The 20,393-nt window shown below is 42.4% G+C and overlaps 1 protein-coding gene across 1 annotated transcript in view; it reads left to right on the top strand.

The window, feature by feature from the left end:
• The window catches only part of KCNK10 (potassium two pore domain channel subfamily K member 10), a 141,199-nt gene that overhangs the window by 82,746 nt on the left and 38,060 nt on the right, over positions 1–20,393 (top strand). Inside the window, exon 3 of the mRNA XM_007105681.2 lies at positions 8,707–8,824. Within this exon, the coding sequence (XP_007105743.1) occupies positions 8,707–8,824 (118 nt within the window). The remainder of the gene's footprint in view (positions 1–8,706; positions 8,825–20,393) is intronic.

The raw sequence follows: 20,393 nt of genomic DNA, 5'->3' as shown, positions 1-20,393 counted from the left end.
TAGATACTTAGGGCAGCAGGAAACTAAACACCATCACCATATCCCCTATGGCACTGAAGGTGCCTCCCTCTTTGCCTTTTTATGGCCTGGCCTGGTTTTTGTGAGCGTTTATCTGTGGGAGACTCTGCGGTGGTGAGTCTGTTAGACTGGCCGGTCCACTCGGGCCAGCACAGGCCTGACTGCCACACTGGCCATCTGCCTGGGTGGGAGGTGAGGACCTGTGCACATCAGTCCCCCTCTCCCTTGACCTCTTGTAGAGACTTGGGGTGTCCCAGCCTAGTGGGGAGCCAGCCTGCTCTCCAGAGGCAGGGAGCTGGGCTAAGAGGATCTGAGATGGGGAGAAAGAAGAACACAGAGAGAAGCTGCCTTTCTAGCATTTAGGACGGTGATCTTCCGGTTGACAATGCAAAGAGTATCCACTTGCCAGCTTTGCCGGGCACTAGATGTGGCAAGGTACTCACTAATCCGTCTCATGTGTCCCATGAGGATGCCCATCTCACAGGTCACCACGAGGGTTAGCTGAGTTAATCTATGCACGGGCAAGTACTCAGGATTCCTGTTATTATTAACGTCATCACATATGAAATGACAAGGCACGCTGCCTGAAGTCATGTATACATTAAAAAGAATTCTGACAGCAGCCCTGCAAGGAAGGGTACCTCATTTTATAGATGAGAAAACTGAGGCTCAGAGAAGCTGAGTTCCTTGCACAGGCTAGACATTTGCACTTTATCCATGAACTTTCTCTGTTGCAAGAGGAAAATATGAGGTGCTTATACTCTCTCTCTTTCTGTACTGAAGTGAAGACTTCTTGGAATCAAGAAGTGCCTTGCTGGGGGTGGCTCCAGGTTTCCTCTCTGATGCCCTGCCACTGTTGTCTGAAGTATGTATATGATGTGGCTCTGCACATGGACGTGAAGGAGCCCCGCCCCCTGCCCCCAGCCCCAGCACGGTCACTTCTGCTGCTGTGAAATATTTATATGTGAAATGCTTCTGAAGCAGGAGAAATAAAAAGCAACTGCGGCGAACAAATTAACATCATACTTCCACTTCTCACCTGAGGCCCTTCCGCAACAAATGTGTAAGGCGGTGGAAGGATGCTGCTACCCTGTTGTCAGGGTTTTGAGCCGTTAGGGGCATTTGTGAGTTGTAATGAATGTGGTCTGCCAGTTGCCTTTCTCTGTCTCCCAGGGGTTGTGGCTTTCCTTCTGTCCATTAATGGCTGAAAGTATGCCCGCTTTGAATGCATTTATGAAGCCACTTTCTACCACGACCGCCTCCTCTTGCCTTGACCCCTGGCTAAATATCTCCTTCATAAATCCTTTTGCTGACTGTGCCCTCTCGAGATGAAGAACGTTGTAGACCTAGAGCCACCTTTGTCCTGTCTTATGCCTGTCCTGCAGTCCAAGCATAATCGTGAACAAGGTCATTTTCCCTCTGCGAGTGTCCTGGTTTGGAGAGTAAATCAAACCATCGCCATGGTTGTTAGCGTCCGTGGATATGGTGCCAATCGGCTGCATGCTTCAATCTCAGACAAGCTGAGTGATTACCGCTCCACCTTTGTCTTCCTTTTCGGTGCCATATGAGGAAACAGAGAAACAGATTGTCTCACCAAGTACACAGATCATAGGAGAAAAGCCACAGACAGTTAGTGGTCCACTGTGGGCCATCATTCATCCCAGAGTAGCGCTAACACTCATGATGGTATCTTGTGCTGCCCAGAACAGTGATTTATGCAACCCAGCATTGCCTCATGGGATGACAGCACCAGGGGAATTTAGTGGGGGGGGGGTCTTCGAGGGGTCTTTATCCCCTTCTCATTTTGGGAGAGGCTGCAGTTTCTCTGTTATACCTTTCTGGTGGTCCCAATGCAGGGAAGGAAGGAGGATAGAGGAAGCAGGAAGAAAAGAGATTCTTTTATTTATTTATTTTCCAGTTGTATTGAGATATCATTGATATATACCATTGGGGAAGTTTAAGGTGTACAACGTATTGATTTGATATACTTATTTATTACAAAATGATGACCAGCATAGCATTAGCTAACATCTCCATCACGTCGTATAATTACCATTTCTTTTTTGTGGTGAGAACATCTAAGATTTATTCTCTCAGTAACTTCAAGTATATAATACAGTATTATTAACTGAAATCACCATGCTATACGTTAGATCCCCAGAACGTATTCATCTTATAACTGGAAGTTTGTACCCTTTGACCAATATCTGCCCTCCCCACCCTCTAGCCCCTGTCAATCACCATTCTACTCTCTGTGAGAAACAGATGTTTAAATTTATTTTTATTGGAGTATAGTTGATTTACAATGTTGTGTTAGTTTCAGGGGTACAGCAAAGTGAATCAGATATATATACATATATATAATCTCCATTTTTTTTCAGATTCTTTTCCCGTATCGGTTATTACGGAATGTCAAATATAGTTCTCTGTGCTATATAGTAGGTCCTTGTTAGTTTTCTCTTTTATATATAGCAGTGTGTATACGTTAATCCCAATCTCCTAATTTATCTCTTCCCTCTACATTTCCCCTTTGGTAACCATAAGTTTGATTTTGAGATCTGTGAGTCTGTTTCTGTTTTGTAAGTAAGTTAGAAACAGACTCTTTTAGATCTTACCACTATTACCAACTCTTCCTCCTCCTTCTTTATTTTTTAAAAAATAGGACAATCATTATATTTCTTTGTGTTAGACTACTTTCTTATGTTTGTCTGTATTACAAAGAAATAAATTGCTTTCCTCTCACACCTCTGGGAAGATCATGTGCCTACATTTATTACTTTAGTTTGTTCACTCATTTCTTATTTTTTTAAAAAATGTATTTATTTATTTATTTTGGCTGTGTTGGGTCTTCGTTGCTGCGTGTGGGCTTTTCTCTAGCTGCGGTGAGTGGGGGCTACTCTTCGTTGCGGTGTGCAGGCTTCTCCTTGCGGTGGCTTCTCTTGCTGCGGAGCACGGGCTCTAGGCGCACGGGCTTCAGAATTTGCAGCACTCAGGCTCAGTAGTTGTGGCTCGCGGGCTCTAGATCGCAGGCTCAGTAGTTGTGGCTCACGGGCTTAGTTGCTCCGCGGCATGTGCGATCTTCCCGGACCGGGGCTCGAACCCGTGTCCCCTGCATTGGCAGGCGGATTCTTAACCACTGCACAACCAGGGAAGCCCCACTCATTTCTTATTGATTGAAACATTCATTTATGAATCGTTTACTGGGTAGGAACTGGAAGTTCTAACTGACAGGCTGAAAAGGAAATTCAAAAAGGGGTGGAATTAAATTTTCAAATGAGACCCTCTTATCTACAGTATGTTTTTTCCTGAAGCTTGAAACTCTCACATCACATGTAGTTTAATTTTTTTCTTTTTGATCCTCAGAAGACCTCTCTGAACTTGGTAGTGGTTGATCTTGTAATTGCACACGTGATGCTCATTAAGTCTGAGACTGTGGCTTAAAATGATGCTAATGTTGGTTGAACCTCTACCCTATAACTGATCCTTTAAGCCAGACTGTACATGGCTCAGTTTTGTCATTTCATTATTTACGCACTTGGACACTTCTAATGTGCTGGCTTATCTTCACTTTTGCAGCCTGAATGGAGAGAAAAACAAACAAACAAACTTAAAAGCAAATGCATTTAATTTTAAAAGGCTTTACTTGAGTTCAAACAGTTAAGAATATTAGAAAATACTTTAGAAAATTAATAATGTTAGAAGTATGAATTCAATCAGAACTATTGAGTTAAATATGATGCCATTGGTTCAAGTGATAACAGTCCATTTATACTGGGTTTCCCCTGGAGGTACGTAACCTGAGTTTGTTAATTCATTTTAATTCTGCTTGTTTGCTGGAGTCTTTCTGATCTATATGAGCTAGATAGAATCAAACCTCATTCCTGGGGTTGGGGATCCTCTAAAATCTTACCAAGAGTTTGGTGACTTGTGAGAGGCCTTATTTTTCTCCTTCTTACTTCTGGTTTTTTTTTTTCTTTTTTTTTTTTTCGCGTTACGCGGGCCTCTCACTGCTGTGGCCTCTCCCGCTGCGGAGCACAGGTTCCGGACGCGCAGGCTCAGCGGCCACGGCTCAGGGGCCCAGCCGCTCCGCGGCATGTGGGATCCTCCCATAACGGGGCACGAACCCGTGTCCCCTGCATCGGCAGGCGGACTCTCAACCACTGCGCCACCAGGGAAGCCCCTTACTTCTGGTTTTAAATCATATTCTGGCCCACAGTGCCCATAACAATCCTTATATTTAAAACCACTTCCCCAGGGCATTTGCTTGTATAGCCCACTTTACTGAAGATTTTGGGGAGCGAGAGAGGAATTTATATCACACATATGAAGCAAGTTAAAATTGGGTACTAGACGGACCTGCTTTTCAGAAGTCTTTGGCATTGCTGTAACTGAGCTCAACTGACACTTTGTCTCTTTTGCTTTCCTCTCTTCCTCCTTTTTTTGGAGCTTTCTCTCTCTTTTCTCTGTTCCCTTCCTTTCAGGCTATAAAATCAACCTTTCTCCACTTTTATTTATTTATGTTTAATTTAAAATTTAATGCTGAGCTATTAAGCTCTCACCAGCTCCAGCAGCCAGATAAAGTTTGGTGCCCCCATTGACATGTTCAAGGAAGTAGTCTAATTAGAAATGATTGCTTGTGAGGTCCCTTCTGTCTAAATTCTTGGACAATGACAAGACTTCTCCCTCATCTCTGTTTGGAGGTGAGCACAGGGTTGGGGAGGATGAGTGTGTTCTGGGTACCATATGCAGAGGAAAGGGCAAAACCGTGGCTTTGGGCCAGCCAAGTCTTGAATTCTGGCTTCTCCACTTCCTGGCTGTGTGACCTCAGGCAAGTTCCTTAACTTTCCTGAGCCTGTTTCCTTATCTCAAAAGAGGGATAATATCCGTTTGTAAGTTGTAGAAAGGATAAAATTGAATAACACACAAGTTGTGGAAGGGATAAAATGGAAGAACACTTCTAAAACACCTGCCTCAGTGTAGACACTCAACAAATGTTAATTTCCTTTCCTTTCAACCGACAGACACTTTCCTTCAGGGTTACATATGTAAACATTAAATATTTATAAATTGCATAATTCAAAGAAAAGAAACTTGAAAAGGAATCTTACTTTGGATTTTTTGATGAAGCAAATAATTATCCCTGACTGTCTTTGCTGCAAATCTGTATTTTTATACGCAGCACTTGGTCTGCTTAGGATATTTATGTGTAATTCTCAGCACAGTGAGACCTGATTGAACCCAAACTCTTTTTGCAGCTTCATAGAAGTTGTAAATATTAGGTATTGATGGTGTGAACTGTGGCTACCTAAGCGACTAGGGCCTGGAGCTGTCCCTGAGGTATTATTTCCAGGTGGTCCCATCAGAGCTGAATAGACTATGAGGCTATAAACACTAGTTAAGGCCTGTGGCTTGGTCTGATGGTGCTCAAAGTATAGTGACAATGGATATTTTACCAGCAGAAAGGACTTGGCATCTGTGTTTTCTCTAAAGCAGAGAATTGCATAGCCCCCGATGAATAAGTGATCCTTGTAGATTAGGCCGATTTAAACCACAGGCAAAGACACATCCCATGTGTCTTTGGATTTTAAATTCTGGGGTGCCAGGGTTTATGTTAGAAACAGTGGCCAATATAATATTTCATGTTCTTAGAGGCAGGAAAGAATAAACTAAAGACTTAAACAAAAGAGATTTTTTTCTTTTGTCCAGTAAGTTGTCTAGGGGGTTTGCAACAGAAACCATATGTGGCCCACAATTACTGTCCGACCTTTTCTGGAAAAGGGTTGATCCCTGGTCTAAAGAGTTTGAAATATCTCAGAACAATGAAGGCAAAATGTTACTAACAATGATTGACTTTTTCAGTTGTAATCTAATTTATGGCAACCACTGTCTGCTTGTTTTAACAGAGCTTTATGAGCGTTATTTAGGATGAATATAATCCCATTGCAATATTTAATTGTGTCTGGCAATATTCACATGGGGTTATTACAATTTTGTCCAGGGAATGGAGACTCTAGAAGTAGCTCATATTTCTGTCACCTCCGTCTGAAGCCCCTCCCTTCCTCACCACAGCTCACCTGATTGAAATCTCTTCCTACGCTCTCCCCTGGCCTGAAGGAGTTTGGCAGGGTCAGCTCAGGAAGGGCTGCTGAGGAATTTTCCACCTTATTCTGTGCATGCTGAGAGTAGGGAAGGATTTCCAGCAGGGAGTGTGTGATAAAAAGCCCGTTAAATATATGGGTGCAGAAGCATAAGTCCTGGGACAGGGGCATTTTGTGGAGGCTACAAGGTACGATCTGAACCTCCTGGAAGAAATGGGGCCCAGATTAGACCCTGAAGGGTGGGCACCTTTGTGGGAGGGCAAAGCAAAGTTCCAGAAGTATGAGAGGATGTCTCATAGAGTTTCCTGCCCAGGGCTGGAGGATTTTATAGTATAGTGTGAGATGAGGTTGGAGCATCAATGTGGCCAAGTCACTGGGAATTTTAAGGTGTATGGAATTCCAAATCTGGTAGCCAGTGAGGAGTCATTGTTACTTACTTTTAAAAGGAGCCGTGTGTGTGTGTGTGTGTGTGTGTGTGTGTGTGTGTGTGTGTGTGTGTGTGTGTTGGGGGACAGTGAAATGAGAGTCACAAAATTGTCAACTATTTGTTAAACCCTGACACAGTGCTGGGCATTGGGCTAAGCGTATTACATGAATCATCTCATTTAATCCTCACAACGACTCTGTGGGGGAAGGCATTGTTATCCCCAGTCTGCAAATGAGGAAATTTGGGCTTAGAGAGGTTAAAATAACTTGCCGAAGGGTCTGAGGTGACCATGACAGTCTGACCCAGGAGCCCAAGCTCTTAACTCCTGAAACAAGCTCAGTGTAAAACATTCCTACAAAACAGAAAAAAGGAGAATGAAAAGGAACTGAAACCCTGCCTTCCGGGAGTGACCACTTTGGGTGCCAGTCCTTTTAGACATCTTTCTATGTATATGCACAAGATGTCTGCGTTTTGCGTAACTTCTGCCAGGATTGGGTAAATCCTATGCCTGCATATTTTACATAAATGGCAACATACTATATATGGATTTTTTCCCCAAATTTAAAACTAATTTTCTAATTTTAACAAGTGGATGTATAGTGTTAAAAAACAAAATTCAGGGACTTCCCTGGTGATCCAGTGGTTAAGACTTGGCGCTTCCACTGCAGGGGGCGTGGGTTCCATCCCTGGTCGGGGAACCAAGATCCCGCATGCCACGCGGCGAAGCCAAAAAATTAAAACAAAAACCAAAATTCAACTGAGTAGATTTGAAGATCTAATGGGCTTTATTCAATGATTTATGAATCAGGCACCATCCCATCTAGCAGCTAGAGGGGTCCTCCCAGGGGTTGTACAAAATGGAAGGTTTTTATAGGAAGAGAGTGGGGCAAAGGAGCTATTATCAAAAGAAAAGAAAGGATTATTTTTTAGGTCAGGACATCTTCTTTGGGGGTAGAGGGAGGAAGGAATAGCAGGGTTTTATCATGCACATTGCCTCTTCTTCCTCTGGGGGATGGACCAGGTCCATGAGACAGGCTGCCTCATTGGTGCTGACCAGAAAATTCCAGACTGGTTGATTAAGATTACATTTCTGGATAGACCTAGAAAATATTATATTTAGTGAAGTAACTCAGACAGAGAAAGACAAATACTACATGATATCATTTATATGTGGAATCTAAAGATAATACAAATGAGTCTATATACAAGACAGAAATAGACTCACAGACACAGAACACAAACTTACGGTTACCAAAGGGGAAAGAGGGAGGGAGGGACCAATTAGGAGTATGGGATTAACAGACACAAACTGCTATACATAAAATAGATAAGCACAGGGAACTATATTCAGTATCTTGTAATAACCTATAATGGGAAAGAATCTGAAAAACAATAACTAAATCACTTTGCTGTACACCTGAAACTAACACAATATTGTAAATCAACTATCCTTCACTAAAAGAAAAGAAGAAATATTAAAAAAAGATTACATTTCTGGGGAAGGTCATAACTGTAGTAAAGTCAGGTATTAAGTGCAGGTTTGATACCATGGACTTTAGCACAAGTGGTGCCATTTGGGCCTGTGCTTTTCTCTGTAACAATAGTATTTCATTTTATGATTGTACCCTCATCCACATAACCAGTCCTTTATAGATCATTGCAGGTTCTTGAGCAAGGAAATCTTAGTAAGCTTTTTTTTTTAATAAACTTATTTATTTTAAATTGCTTTCTTCTCACACCTTTGGGAAGATCATGTGCCTACATTTATTACTTTAGTTTGTTCACTCATTTCTTATTATTTTTTAAAGCAATCTTTTTAAAAAAACGTATTTATTTAATTTATTTATTCTTTTTGGCTGCCTTGGGTCTTTGTTGCTGCACACGGGCTTTCTCTAGTTGTGGCGAGCGGGGGCTACTCTGCGTTGCAGAGTGTGGGCTTCTCATTGCGGTGGCTTCTCTTGTTGCAGAGCACGGGCTCTAGGCGCATGGGCTTCAGTAGTTGCAGCACGCGGGCTCAGTAGTTGTGGCGCGTGGGCTTAGTTGCTCCTCGGCATGTGAGATCTTCCTGGATTTATTGGCAGGTGATCCTTAACCACTGCGCCACCAGGGAAGCCCCTTGGTAAGCTTTTCACTGAACCTCATGCTTTCTCACTTTCCTTGCAGCATGCTCTTGACGCTGACAACGCAGGAGTAAGCCCCATAGGAAACTCTTCTAACAACAGCAGTCACTGGGACCTCGGAAGTGCCTTTTTCTTTGCTGGAACTGTCATCACCACCATAGGTATCAATGTATTTGCAAGTATCTTTTCCTCTGCAGGCCCTCCTGAGTAATGGCACTAAAATCAACATTTTGTCCTCATAGAATACATGGCAGCCGGAGGTTCAAAGGAGGCTGATGAAACACTGTCAGATTAATGCAGTACTTGTGTGGTGGCTTTCAATAAAAGGCAGAGCAGAATGAAGAATTTCATTTTTCAAAATGAAAGACCAGGGAAACTTCCGTTTGAAAGGACCTCATGGAAAGGTTAGGGTAAAAATTGAACCTCTGAATTGATCAGTTGAACTCTGATTGCTCAGTTGAGCTCAAATTCTTTTTTAAAAAGTGTACTTTTTATTGAAGTTATACATTAAACAGCCAAACTGTGTTCTACAAAGTTTGTTATGTAAAACAGCAGTCTCTGCCCCTCTCCTCTTTTTTCACCTCCTATGGGGCAACCCCTTTCATTTCTTTTGCATGATTATTTTGATTTTTATCTCCATGTCTTTAAATGTCACGTTGGTATTACACTTCCCGAATTTTATTTTAGAGATGATTTCTTGACTTCCCATTGTGGAAGATGAGGAATTAGTTCTCTTTTTCCTCCCCGCCCCACTGTAGAAGGGCTCTCTTCCCGTCCCCTTTCCTTCCCAGTATAGTTTAATTGGATCAAAAGTGAATGTAAGGGGCTTCCCTGGTGGTGCAGTGGTTGAGAGTCCGCCTGCCGATGCAGGGGACACGGGTTCGTGCCCCAGTCCGGGAAGGTCCCACATGCCGCGGAGCGGCTGGGCCCGTGGGCCATGGCCGCTGAGCCTGCGCGTCCGGAACCTGTGCTCCGCAGCGGGAGAGGCCACAACAGTGAGAGGCCCATGTAACGCAAAAAAAAAAAAAAAAAAAAAAAAGTGAATGTGAATAGTTGCATTATTTTGCTAGGTAAATGCTCGTCTTCACAACTGATCATAAGGTGAGCTATGATTACTTCCTTCCTGCACCAATTTTTGTCTTTTGTCAATTTTTGTGTGTGTCTTTTTTCTGATACTTGGGGAGTTTTGTATTTTTGCCATAGGGATTAAACGATTTGTCATAGGGGTTAACTTTATAATTATAATCACATATAATAACCTTAGTGTTCTATTCTTTAAGTAGTATCTATTAGTTCCTTATTATGGGTGATGACATCTCTTCTCTTTCTCCACCCCACAATTTTAGTTGACACCATCCTTTTAATGTTTACTTTTACATTATTAAATATGCTTAGGCTTCTATTAGAAGATTTGCCCACTTTAATAACTCTTGGCTCTCAGCTATTATATATAATGCAGTCAGGGAACTTACTCAGCATCTCAACTTCTTTTCTTCTTCCACTATCAATTATTACTCGTTGTATCATCCTGTAACATCAGGGTGTATATTTCACATTCTGCTATTCTGTTCTGCTACCTGGGTACTCCCATTTGTTTTAGGCATAGTTCTACAGTTAAGTATTGTCGGTGTTCATCTCTAGCCCTGGTTTTCATCATGGTTTTGCTATAGTTTTTGTCACCATCACTTGCTTGGCTGAAACTCTTCTTCAGGTAGTTGCCTTAAGAATGGCTCCAGGGAGCAATATTCCCTGGGTTCTTGTGTTGTTCAAAATGGTAGCCTTATACTTGAAGGGCAGTTTGGCTGGAAATGAAACCCTTGACTCACATGTTCTTTTTTAAGGATCTTGTTGGATCTCCACTTTCTCCCAATGCTTATGTTGCTGTGGAGAAACCTGATGCCAGACAATTTTTTCCCTTTTATAAGTGACTTGATCTTTTTGCTCAGCTACTCAAAAGATTATTTCTTTATCTTTCATCTGATAACACTACCAGGTTTTGTCCCTTGTATTTCAGGAAAGTTTTCTTGATTGCTATTTTTAAACATTTTCTCTGCTGTATGATTTTGGTTCTGTTCTTTGGGGATTCCAGTTATACATCTATCGTCACTTCTTTGCTTGTCTTCTATGTCTAGTGTTTTCCCTCTACTCCTTTTTATCTTTAAAATTCGGTTTTCAACTTGTTAGTGTTAACTTTTCGTCTTCTTTTTTTTTTTTTCACAGTGCCTACTCTGTCATGTGCTTCTTCCAATTTTGTTTTCATTTTTGTGATCATTAGGGGACTTTTTTCTTTCCTACTTTTTCCCTGCATTCTATTAGCTCAGCTCACATTTCATCTGCACTTGTTATCTCACCATTTCCTCCCTGATTTCTTGCATCTTTGTGGTTTCTCTGTGATGATTCTTAGAGGTGATTACTTCATAGTTGTTTACAATTTTCGTCTGGTTGGGGCAACGTTTTTCTGCTAAGTGTCTCACATTCACTGGTAAGTTTTGCTGCTCTTTCACAGTTTTAAAAGATGGAAGCTTTATATTTATGCTGGGCCAGTTTCTTTCTTTTTTATTTTTTATTATTTTTTCGGCTGTGTTGGGTCTTCGTTACTGTGTGTGGTCTTTCTCTAGTTATGGCAAGCAGGGGCTACTCTTCGTTGTGGTGCATGGGCTTCTCATTGCGGTGGCTTCTCTTGTTGCGGAGCACGGGCTCTAGGTGCACGGGCTTCAGTAGTTGTGGCGTGCAGGCTCAATAGTTGTGGTTCTTGGGCTCTAGAGCGCAGGCTCAGTAGTTGTGGCGCACAGGCTTAGTTGCTCCATGGCATGTGGGATCTTCCCGAACCAGAGCTCAAACCCGTGTCCCCTGCATTGGCAGGCAGATTCTTAACCATTGAGCCACCAGGGAAGTCCCTGGGCCAGTTTCTTTTTCACATACTTGATGCCAAATGAACTGAATATTCCTGGACCAGCTCTCTGCTGAACATTTCCATGGCCTGGGGAGAGGAGAGCAGGGAGAAACAGGTAACCTTTCTGGTAGCACATGCCAAGACTCTCCTCTTTCCTGTTGTCAAAGAGACAGAGTGCTTCCTGCAAATATGGCCCATCTGTGTTATTCTCTGTATAGCTCTGCCTCTTCTGTTTTTCTGGATCAGATCAAGTTTAGTGGGGCTTCTGCTGCTCTCCCTCTTCACCTTACATTCCATACTTGGTACATATAGGGATATCTTTTTTGAAGTTCAAGGTGAGACACTCACTTTCATAACTGGATTTTTGCTGGCACTTTCTGAGAGTTGCCACCTATGGACCCTCTCATCATTCTCTGTACTTCTTCTCTGTATTATTTTTCCATATTGCTTCTGTGCAATCTCATCTTCTTTTGGTAATCCTTACGTATATGGTGGAATCTGTAGATTGCATCCCTCTCCCGTTCTGCTGAAAATGAGTTTGAGAGTTATCTGCCCTCATTTAGTAGTGAAGTAGTGAAGTCACACTACAATAAAAATTCTCATTCAGAAAAATGGGAGACACACAACAGTCACCGGTTCATAGCAATGTTGGACAGACAGTGGGAAGCTCTTCTGCCCTCAATGTGGGAGGATTCCTTTGTTAACATTTGTTTATACTCTTTGGGAGGAAATCTCTCTCATAGCTCAAATCTCTCAAATCTCATAGCTCTCTGAGGCCCAGCTTTGCCTTCTGGGAGGTTTTCCCTCTCCCTTACTTTTTGGTGTTGGAGAGTATACTTTTTTGGGGGATGCATCTTTGACGATTGACCTCCTATTGGCACAAGTTTCAGAAGCTAAGCGTTGTTAAGAGGCACAGGTTTTTGTTTATGGTTATAGACCTCCTCTTCAGGACCTGTGTTATTTTTACATCGGTGCAATCAAGAAAGTTATGTGAAATAAGAAAACTAGAGTGAGAGAGAATTGTCATTCCTTTTTAGAAAGGCTCTTAATCATATGATATACTAGGTTCATGCTTGCAAATCTGCAAATACATTAAGATCAACTATTACAAGTAGTAGAGGTGTGCATTACACTAGTGAGTCTAGGGCCTAGAAACCTTTCAGGCACTCCAGACCAGATTAGGTCATATTTGTCCTCAATCCCACAGCATCCAACAAAGGAAGCAGGATGACACGGCACCATTTGGTGTAATGGCTAAAAGTGCTATACACCTCAACATCCCCCGAGGGCATCACTGTAGTAGATCAGAGAAGACCAATGTCAGGTTAGATTGTATTCAACGGTCTGGTTATTAAGATGGGGAAATGTGTCATGTGTTTTAGGGGGATTTATAGTAAAATAATTGAAATTGAGAAAGTCTAGGCCACTTCAAGAAGTACATTTTGGAAAGTGCACTCCAGTGCCCAGTATTGGACCCATGAGACATTAGTGTATATTAAACAAAAAAGAAAATTCTAATATTCTTATTTTTTATAAAATGGCTAAATCAGTGGCCTATATGATGCACTGAAAAACACTATAGCTACATTGGGATGCGCACCCATTTATCGTGTTAACTCATTAAGATCCCAAGGGCTTGGTTTATCGAACAACTGTGTTCATTGACCCACATGACATTATGTAACTGAGGAATGGTGGTTCCATCCGCCTAATGAGGAACATTTGATGTGTGACATCTTCTGCCCTTTTTAATGTGCTTACACTGGAATCTTTGAGTTTGTGCAAAGGACTTAGTTTCTGCTACTTGGCACCCATTCACTTACTCACTCTTGTCCTGATAACCATTTCCCTCATGGTCCCCTTCCCCACACTTGGCCCCCAGGCCACAGGGGAAGAATCATCTTGTCTAGACTAAGAAATCCAGTGCCTTTTGTTTACAATAACCAAGACATGGAAGCAACCTAACTGTCCATTGCCAGATGAATGGATGAGGAAGATGTGGTACATATATACAACAGAATACTACTCAGCAATAAAAAAGTATGAGATAATGCAGCAGCATGGATGGACCTAGAGATTGTCATACTAAGTGAAGTAAGTCTGAAAGAGAAGGACAAATACCATATGATGTCACTTACATGTGGAATCTAATACATGACACATATGAACCTTTCTACAAAACAGAAACAGACTCACAGACATGGAGAACAGACTTGTGGTTGCCAAGGGGAGAGGGGGTGGGGCAGGGATGGACTGGATATTTGGGGTTAGTAGATACAAGCTATTACATATAGAATGGATAAGCAACAAGGTCCTTCTGTATAGCATAGGGAACTACATTCAATATCCTATGATAAACAATAATGGAAAAGAATATAACAAAAAGAATGTGTATGTATATATATATATATAACTGAATCACTTTGCTGTACAGCAGAAATTAGCACATTATAAATCAACAATACTTAAATTTTAAAATGTGAATTAAAATTATATTAGAACCATAAAAAAAAGAAATCCAGTGCCTTGCATGTGCGTGGCCACAGCCCTGAGTTCAGAGACAGACATGCGATCTGGATTAGGCCAATAAGCAAGTCAGTTCCTGGGCTTTTGCTTGAGCTTTGGAGGAACTGACTTCTCTTTCTTACTGGATGTAAATTGGGAAAAGGATAAGCCTGGGACCCTACCATTCATTTTCGTCCCTTGAGGGTTTTTCTGCCTAGAATTCAGCTAACAGTAAAGAAGCAGAGTAACAAAAGAGGAGTGATAAGTGGGGTCCAGCTTGCATCCTTTGAGCTTGGAATGAAGCTACCCATGAAGCACTAAGAAATAAATGTTAAATATCCTGCTATTTACTGGGGTCTGTACATTTCTCTTTTTTCTTAAGCGAGTGTGCATTGGGTTTTATCTTGCCTAAGACTGAAAAATTCTAACCAATGCACACTTATGGCTCAGAGATCACAGAGGGCCAGTAAGTATCCTCTGACCTCATAGCCAGTGCCTGACCCTGCTGGCCACTGCAGCTGCCATCTCCCACCTTCTTTGGGCTACTTGCTCTTGATTTAAAGTCTTAGAGCTTCCTACTGGGTAAGCCCCTAAGTTCATATGCTGGTGTCCTGGCAACCTGGGATGCTGTTGCCTCTATAGTGAGAGGCAGGACACTGTGTCATATCTGGGCAAAGGACAGAGACCTTTCCCAAAATATGAAAGAAGGTGGAGGCTGAACAGGAAACTACTACAAAACAAGGGTAAAGCAAAAACAAACAAAAATAAAACCCAACCCAAACCACAAGTCCACTTCAGTATCATGGCTCAGTGTTAGTGTTAGAGATTGGGTCCTTTTCTATTCAATGGAGAAAATGCTATTTTCTCTCTCACTTTGTCTTAATTGAAAAATAATGTGTTGTGAGTTGAACACCATTTAGCTGGCTAAATTTTGACTCCAGGGCGGAGGGTCTTTAGAGAGTCATACCATTAGAGAATTCTAAAGAAAACATAAGTACAATGTTAGTAAGAATAATGAAGTGAGGAAATAAGGTTTTTTCCCCAATTGTTTAGTGGTAAATTCATTCATCACAAGTGGTAGCAAGGCTTGTAAGAAAACTAAGAGCCTGCTAATTCTACCCGTTCTTGCTGAGAAATTTTCCCTCATTTAGGACACAGGCAGTAGAGCAGCTGGAGCTGAGGGGCGTTTTCATTATTTGTGAAATATGCATACATTAGCATGCTTGCTTGATTTCACATAATGTGCGACATAATTGGGTAAACATTTTCCCATATTACTAAGGTTCTTTGAAAAACATAAGCTTTGATGGGTTCCATTGGCTCTACTATCAATGCTGTTATCACATGTTGTTGGAGTCTTAACGCTTTGTGATAGTGTAACATCACGATGAAAATCTTTGTTCATGAATGGTGATCTTCATCTCTGGCTGTTTCCTTGGCAATATCCCCCAGGGCTTGCTGTGTCAAAGGGCCTGGACCTTTTAAAGGCTTGCCAAATTGCTCTCCAGAAAGACTCTCTTGAGTACCATGCACTATGTACTATTCAGACACACAAAAAATGTGCTCATTATTTAGAATGTGTTAGAGAGATCTTAGGAATAAGAGTCTTTTCCTGAAAAGCAGTGATATTACTCAGTATCAGAGGTCCCTCTTATATGAAAATATCAAAGCTTCTTTTTTTTTTAAATAAGGTTTTCTTGTGCTCAGATATACAGAAAGATCTACAAGTGTATGGCAAAAGGGAGGACACTCAGGCTCTTCTTCAAACCAGGAGCCATGCCAGAAGACTAGATTGCTGTCTTTGTTGACGTCACTGTGTACCCTGTTCCCTTTCTCAATAACTAATTCTGATGTGAGAAAGTCCCACCTGCCTCAATTGTTGACTCTGCTGGTGGGTCTCCAGCAACTAGTTTTTCTAAGCTGGAGGAATGATACTCCTGGGTGCAGATTCTTTCCCACAAATCATCGCTTGTGGAAGGGCAGAAACTGATTGAGTTCTCACCAACAGCTCTGGAATGCAATTAGATTTCATCTTGGAGGCCTTTGTGTGTGTGTGTGTGTGTGTGTGTGTGTGTGTGTGTGTGTGTGTGTGTGTGTGTCTTGGCCGCACTGCGTGGCATGTGGGATCTTATTCCCCTGATCAGGGATGGAACCTATGCCCCCTGCAGTGGAAGTGCAGAGTCTTAACTGCTGGACTGCCAGGGAATTCTCCATTTGAGGCATTTGTGGATTAAGTCACTTGGCTCTACCCATATCCTAGAGAGCCCCTCATCAGGTCCCAGATGGTAGTCAGTAACTGTGTTCCTTGCCTGGTGGCCTCAGTTAAGAACTGTACTTGCCAAGGTACCGAGGCAGCTATTTCTACTTGACTATAGCACTTGGATTGGATGTTTAGCCCGTGGCTTTGGGAGTAGATGTCACCACGGCTAACACTTACTGGGTGCCTACTAGGTGCCAGGAACCGTGCTCCGCACACGTTATCTCACTTTAGCTTCACGTTAACTGCATGAGGTAGGTACTCTTATTTGCCTTATTTTACTAACGAGAAGACTGAGACCCAGGGATGTCAAGTAGCTTGTTCAGTATCTCAAGGTCGGTGAGCCATGGAGCCTAGCTTTATTCACCAGGACCAACTACAGAAGGCACAAGGCCCTGTGCAAAATGAAAATTCAGTCTTTTGCTAAAAAAAAAAAAAGATTAAGAACGACAAAATGGCAAGGGCAGAGCATTAAACCAAGTATGGGGCCCTTCTAAGTGTGGGGCTCTGTGTGACTGCACAGGCCACACACCCATAAATGCACAGACAGTAGGCTCTGAGAACATGTACTCTAAACCAAATACCAGAGCTGAATAGCACATGGTTTGCCCAAGATTTGACTTTGGTGTGTAAGCAGCAAATGGAAGAGTTTCATGTGCACTACTCAGGCCTGAGTCCTCTTTAAACACCAGCTTTCTCTTTGGAAAGGGCTTGGGCTGTTTTCTAGCCGGGGTGACCAGAGCTAAGCACTGCCTTGGTCCTTCTCGTTCACAACAGAATGTTCTCTCTGGGCTGGTCATCTCCTGCCAAAAGTCACCAGAAGCCAGTTGGTGGAGGAGCTCCTGGGACTTCTTCTGCTTTATGAAATCCAGTTCTAACGTCCTGGGCTAGTTGTGCCTGGCAGCAGCCTCTCACTTCCCAGCCTTTGCTGCCCCATGGCTACCCACACCCCAAATCCAGCTGTGGGCCCACCCAAGACATTGAGTCAGCCCAGCCTGGGGCACAGGCATTTTGTCCTTTGTCCTGGTGCTATAGGAGAACAGTGGAGTTTCCGGAGGGAGGGAAAATAGGAGCCAACCCTGTTTTCTCCTGGGGCTTAGTTTTCCTGGAGACACATAGCTTAGAAACGATTCCTTCCCACAGAAAACCTGGGGCAAGATGATAATTGTGGATCCTTACTGAGGGCTTATTCTTTGCATCTTGCTTCACATGTATCTAATCTCCACAGGTTACTCATGCTTCACATGTGACTCTTTAAGCTATCAGGTAGGTGCTATTAATAGCTCCATCATTCAGTCCCGGAAAGCCGGAAAGCGAGGCAGAAAGGTAAATTGCCCAAGATCTGAGAGTTAGTAAGTGGAAGAATCAGAACAGGAATCCCTGCAGTCTCGAGTTCTAGAGCCACTGTTATAACTTACTTCAAAGTTCTATCAAGCCTTCTGGAAGGATGGGCAGGGAAGTCTAGCAGGCCCAGTACAAATAGAGGCAAAAATCCAGGAATGTGGCCCTCTTGTTGCCTCCTGTTTAGAGCAAAGCTCTAAAATGTAACTTCTGGAATTTTCTCAGAGTAACAGGGTTGAGGGTCAAACTGGAGAACCGTCTTTCCATGTAGTTCATCAGAGGCAGGGGACACAGATACACACACACACACACACACACACACACACACACACACACACACAATGCAGCATTACTCAAGAACAGCAATTACTTTATGTCTGATGTGAAGTGATGGCCTGAAATATATTTAAAGACTGATTTTGTTACCAAGTCCAAGCTAGCTCTGCTTGCCGCAGGACAGCCAATAAATCAGAGAAGAGGTGCTGAGGCCAGGACGACTTTGACTTTGTTCAGAAAGGCAGACGGAGAAGATGGCAGACTAGTGTCTCCAATAAACCATCTTATCGGGGTTTGGATGCCAGTTTCTTTTATAGAACGGAGAGGGGGAGGAGACGAGGAAGTAAAGTAAAAAGGCTATAAGACTTGCAAATGTTCCCTGAAATGGCCAGCCTCAGGGTGGGGATGTTTTAATTTCTTCTTTCTTGCAGCCATCCACAGGTGGACAGGGTCTGGGTGTTTCCCTGAACAAAGGCACTTGGTTTTAACTTTCAGGCAGAGGGGCAGGGTTCCCTGAGGCAGGCCATTGTGTACGGATGCTGTCCTTTTAGTGAACAAAAGCAACAGGAAGCAAAGGTTAAAGTAAAAGAAACAGATCCAACATGTAGTCAGATTTGGCTCTTTCCTGTTACAATTTGAATATTACTTCACTAGTGCCCAAGAACTTTGCTCTAATTTTACTTTAGTGTCTAATCTGTGAAACACTGAACAAGTAAGGAGCTGATTGTAATACTACTACTAACACTTTGCATTGGTATAGCACTTTACAGTTCACTGATTTTCCCCACATTGTCCTTGAACCCCTCTAATACTAGGATTGGAGAGGTGAAGCGAGCCTAAGGCCAACCAGGTAGAAGGAGGTGGTATCGGATTCGAGCCTCATCTTCCCACTTTTCTCTCATGCTCCTTAGATGACACTGGAATGTCCCCTGAGCACAATCCTTCCCCAAGTGGTGGGGCAGACACTCTAAAAGCTGGAGGAAGGAGTGCGGACCCTGTTAGGGCTAATAAGAGGCCTATTAAGCATGTTCAAAGCCTCAGTTTGTGTGCCTGTGTCTGCAATGTGCTTCTTTCTGAGATATTCAGACTAAAAGAAAACCTATATTCCTTGACAGTAATCAGGCAATTAGGAGACAGTCAAGCAAGAGTGATAAATGTTTCCACAAATTACCAGAATATTTCCAAGAGTCACCATAACTCTGCATAAAGTGGAGCTGTATAGGCACATTTATTCCTTTTTTAATAGGGCTATCTTAATGTAAATTGGATTATTCTAGAGGGAAATGCTTACAAAATGATTTTGTCCAAGTTCCTGAAAACACCTGAAAAAAGTTCTGAGAACCTTTTTTTTTTTTTGCACAATTAAATCAAAAATCATGGTGAGTAAAAGAAATGCAAGATTAAGAAGGCTTGCCTGAACAGTCATTTAAGAAATAGAAGCTATAATTTAGATGATTTGTGACGAGAGTTTTGAATGATTGTGACTGGAAAACTGAACGGGAAAATAACCAGGTGACTCATCACCCAAAGGCAGAAAGCAACAGTGAGTTCTCCAGGCTTATAGGAGGATGAATGATGGACCAACCATCAACATTATCTTTACTCTGTTGCATCCCCCAAATGCCAGTAAGCCATGAGCCCAATAACTCCCTTCCTGCATGAATTTAGAAATAGGCTCCACATGAGTTGCCCTATATGGGAGAATAGTTAGGTGACTATCCAGACACTAGTTAGCATAATATTGCAAGATTCATTGGCATGAAAGTGAGTAACAAGTAATTTAGAGTCTCATCTCTGTATAATTTGTGCTAATGCTATAAGCCTTTTTCTTCCAGCACCATTTTCTTCAGTCCTGTCATACAGAGTAAGCCAAATACTCACTAGACATGAGTTACTTACGTAATTGCAGAACTCTTGAGAATGCAGGTGTTGGTGTTTTCAAAGTACTATTTGACATAACATATGAATAGACCTGGCTATAAAAGGCTTCTTTTGTATTTAAACATCCATTCCACCAACAAACATTTATTTAGCACCTGATAATCCTTGGTGCAAGAAGTGGGTGGGATATCATCTCACACGGGTCAGGATGGCCATCATCAAAAAAATCTACAAACAATAAATGCTGGAGAGGGTATGGAGAAAAGGGAACCCTCTTGCACTGTTGGTGGGAATGTAAATTGATACAGCCACTATGGAGGCGGAGCGGCTGGGCCCGTGAGCCATGGCCGCTGGGCCTGTGCGTCCGGAGCCTGTGTACCACACAGCAATACCACTACTCGGTATATAGCCTAAGAAAAGCAAAATTAAAAAAGAGTCATGTACCACAATGTTCATTGCAGATCTATTTACAATAGCCGGGACATGGAAGCAACCTAAGTGTCCATCAACAGATGAATGGATAAAGAAGATGTGGCACATATATACAATGGAATATTACTCAGCCATAAAAAGAAAT

This window comes from Physeter macrocephalus, chromosome 11 (assembly GCF_002837175.3).
Source record: "Physeter macrocephalus isolate SW-GA chromosome 11, ASM283717v5, whole genome shotgun sequence".
In the NCBI taxonomy this organism is placed as follows: Eukaryota; Metazoa; Chordata; class Mammalia; order Artiodactyla; family Physeteridae; genus Physeter; species Physeter macrocephalus.
The sequence above is the reverse complement of the archived record's forward strand: the minus strand, read 5'-3'. Positions and strand labels throughout refer to the sequence as shown.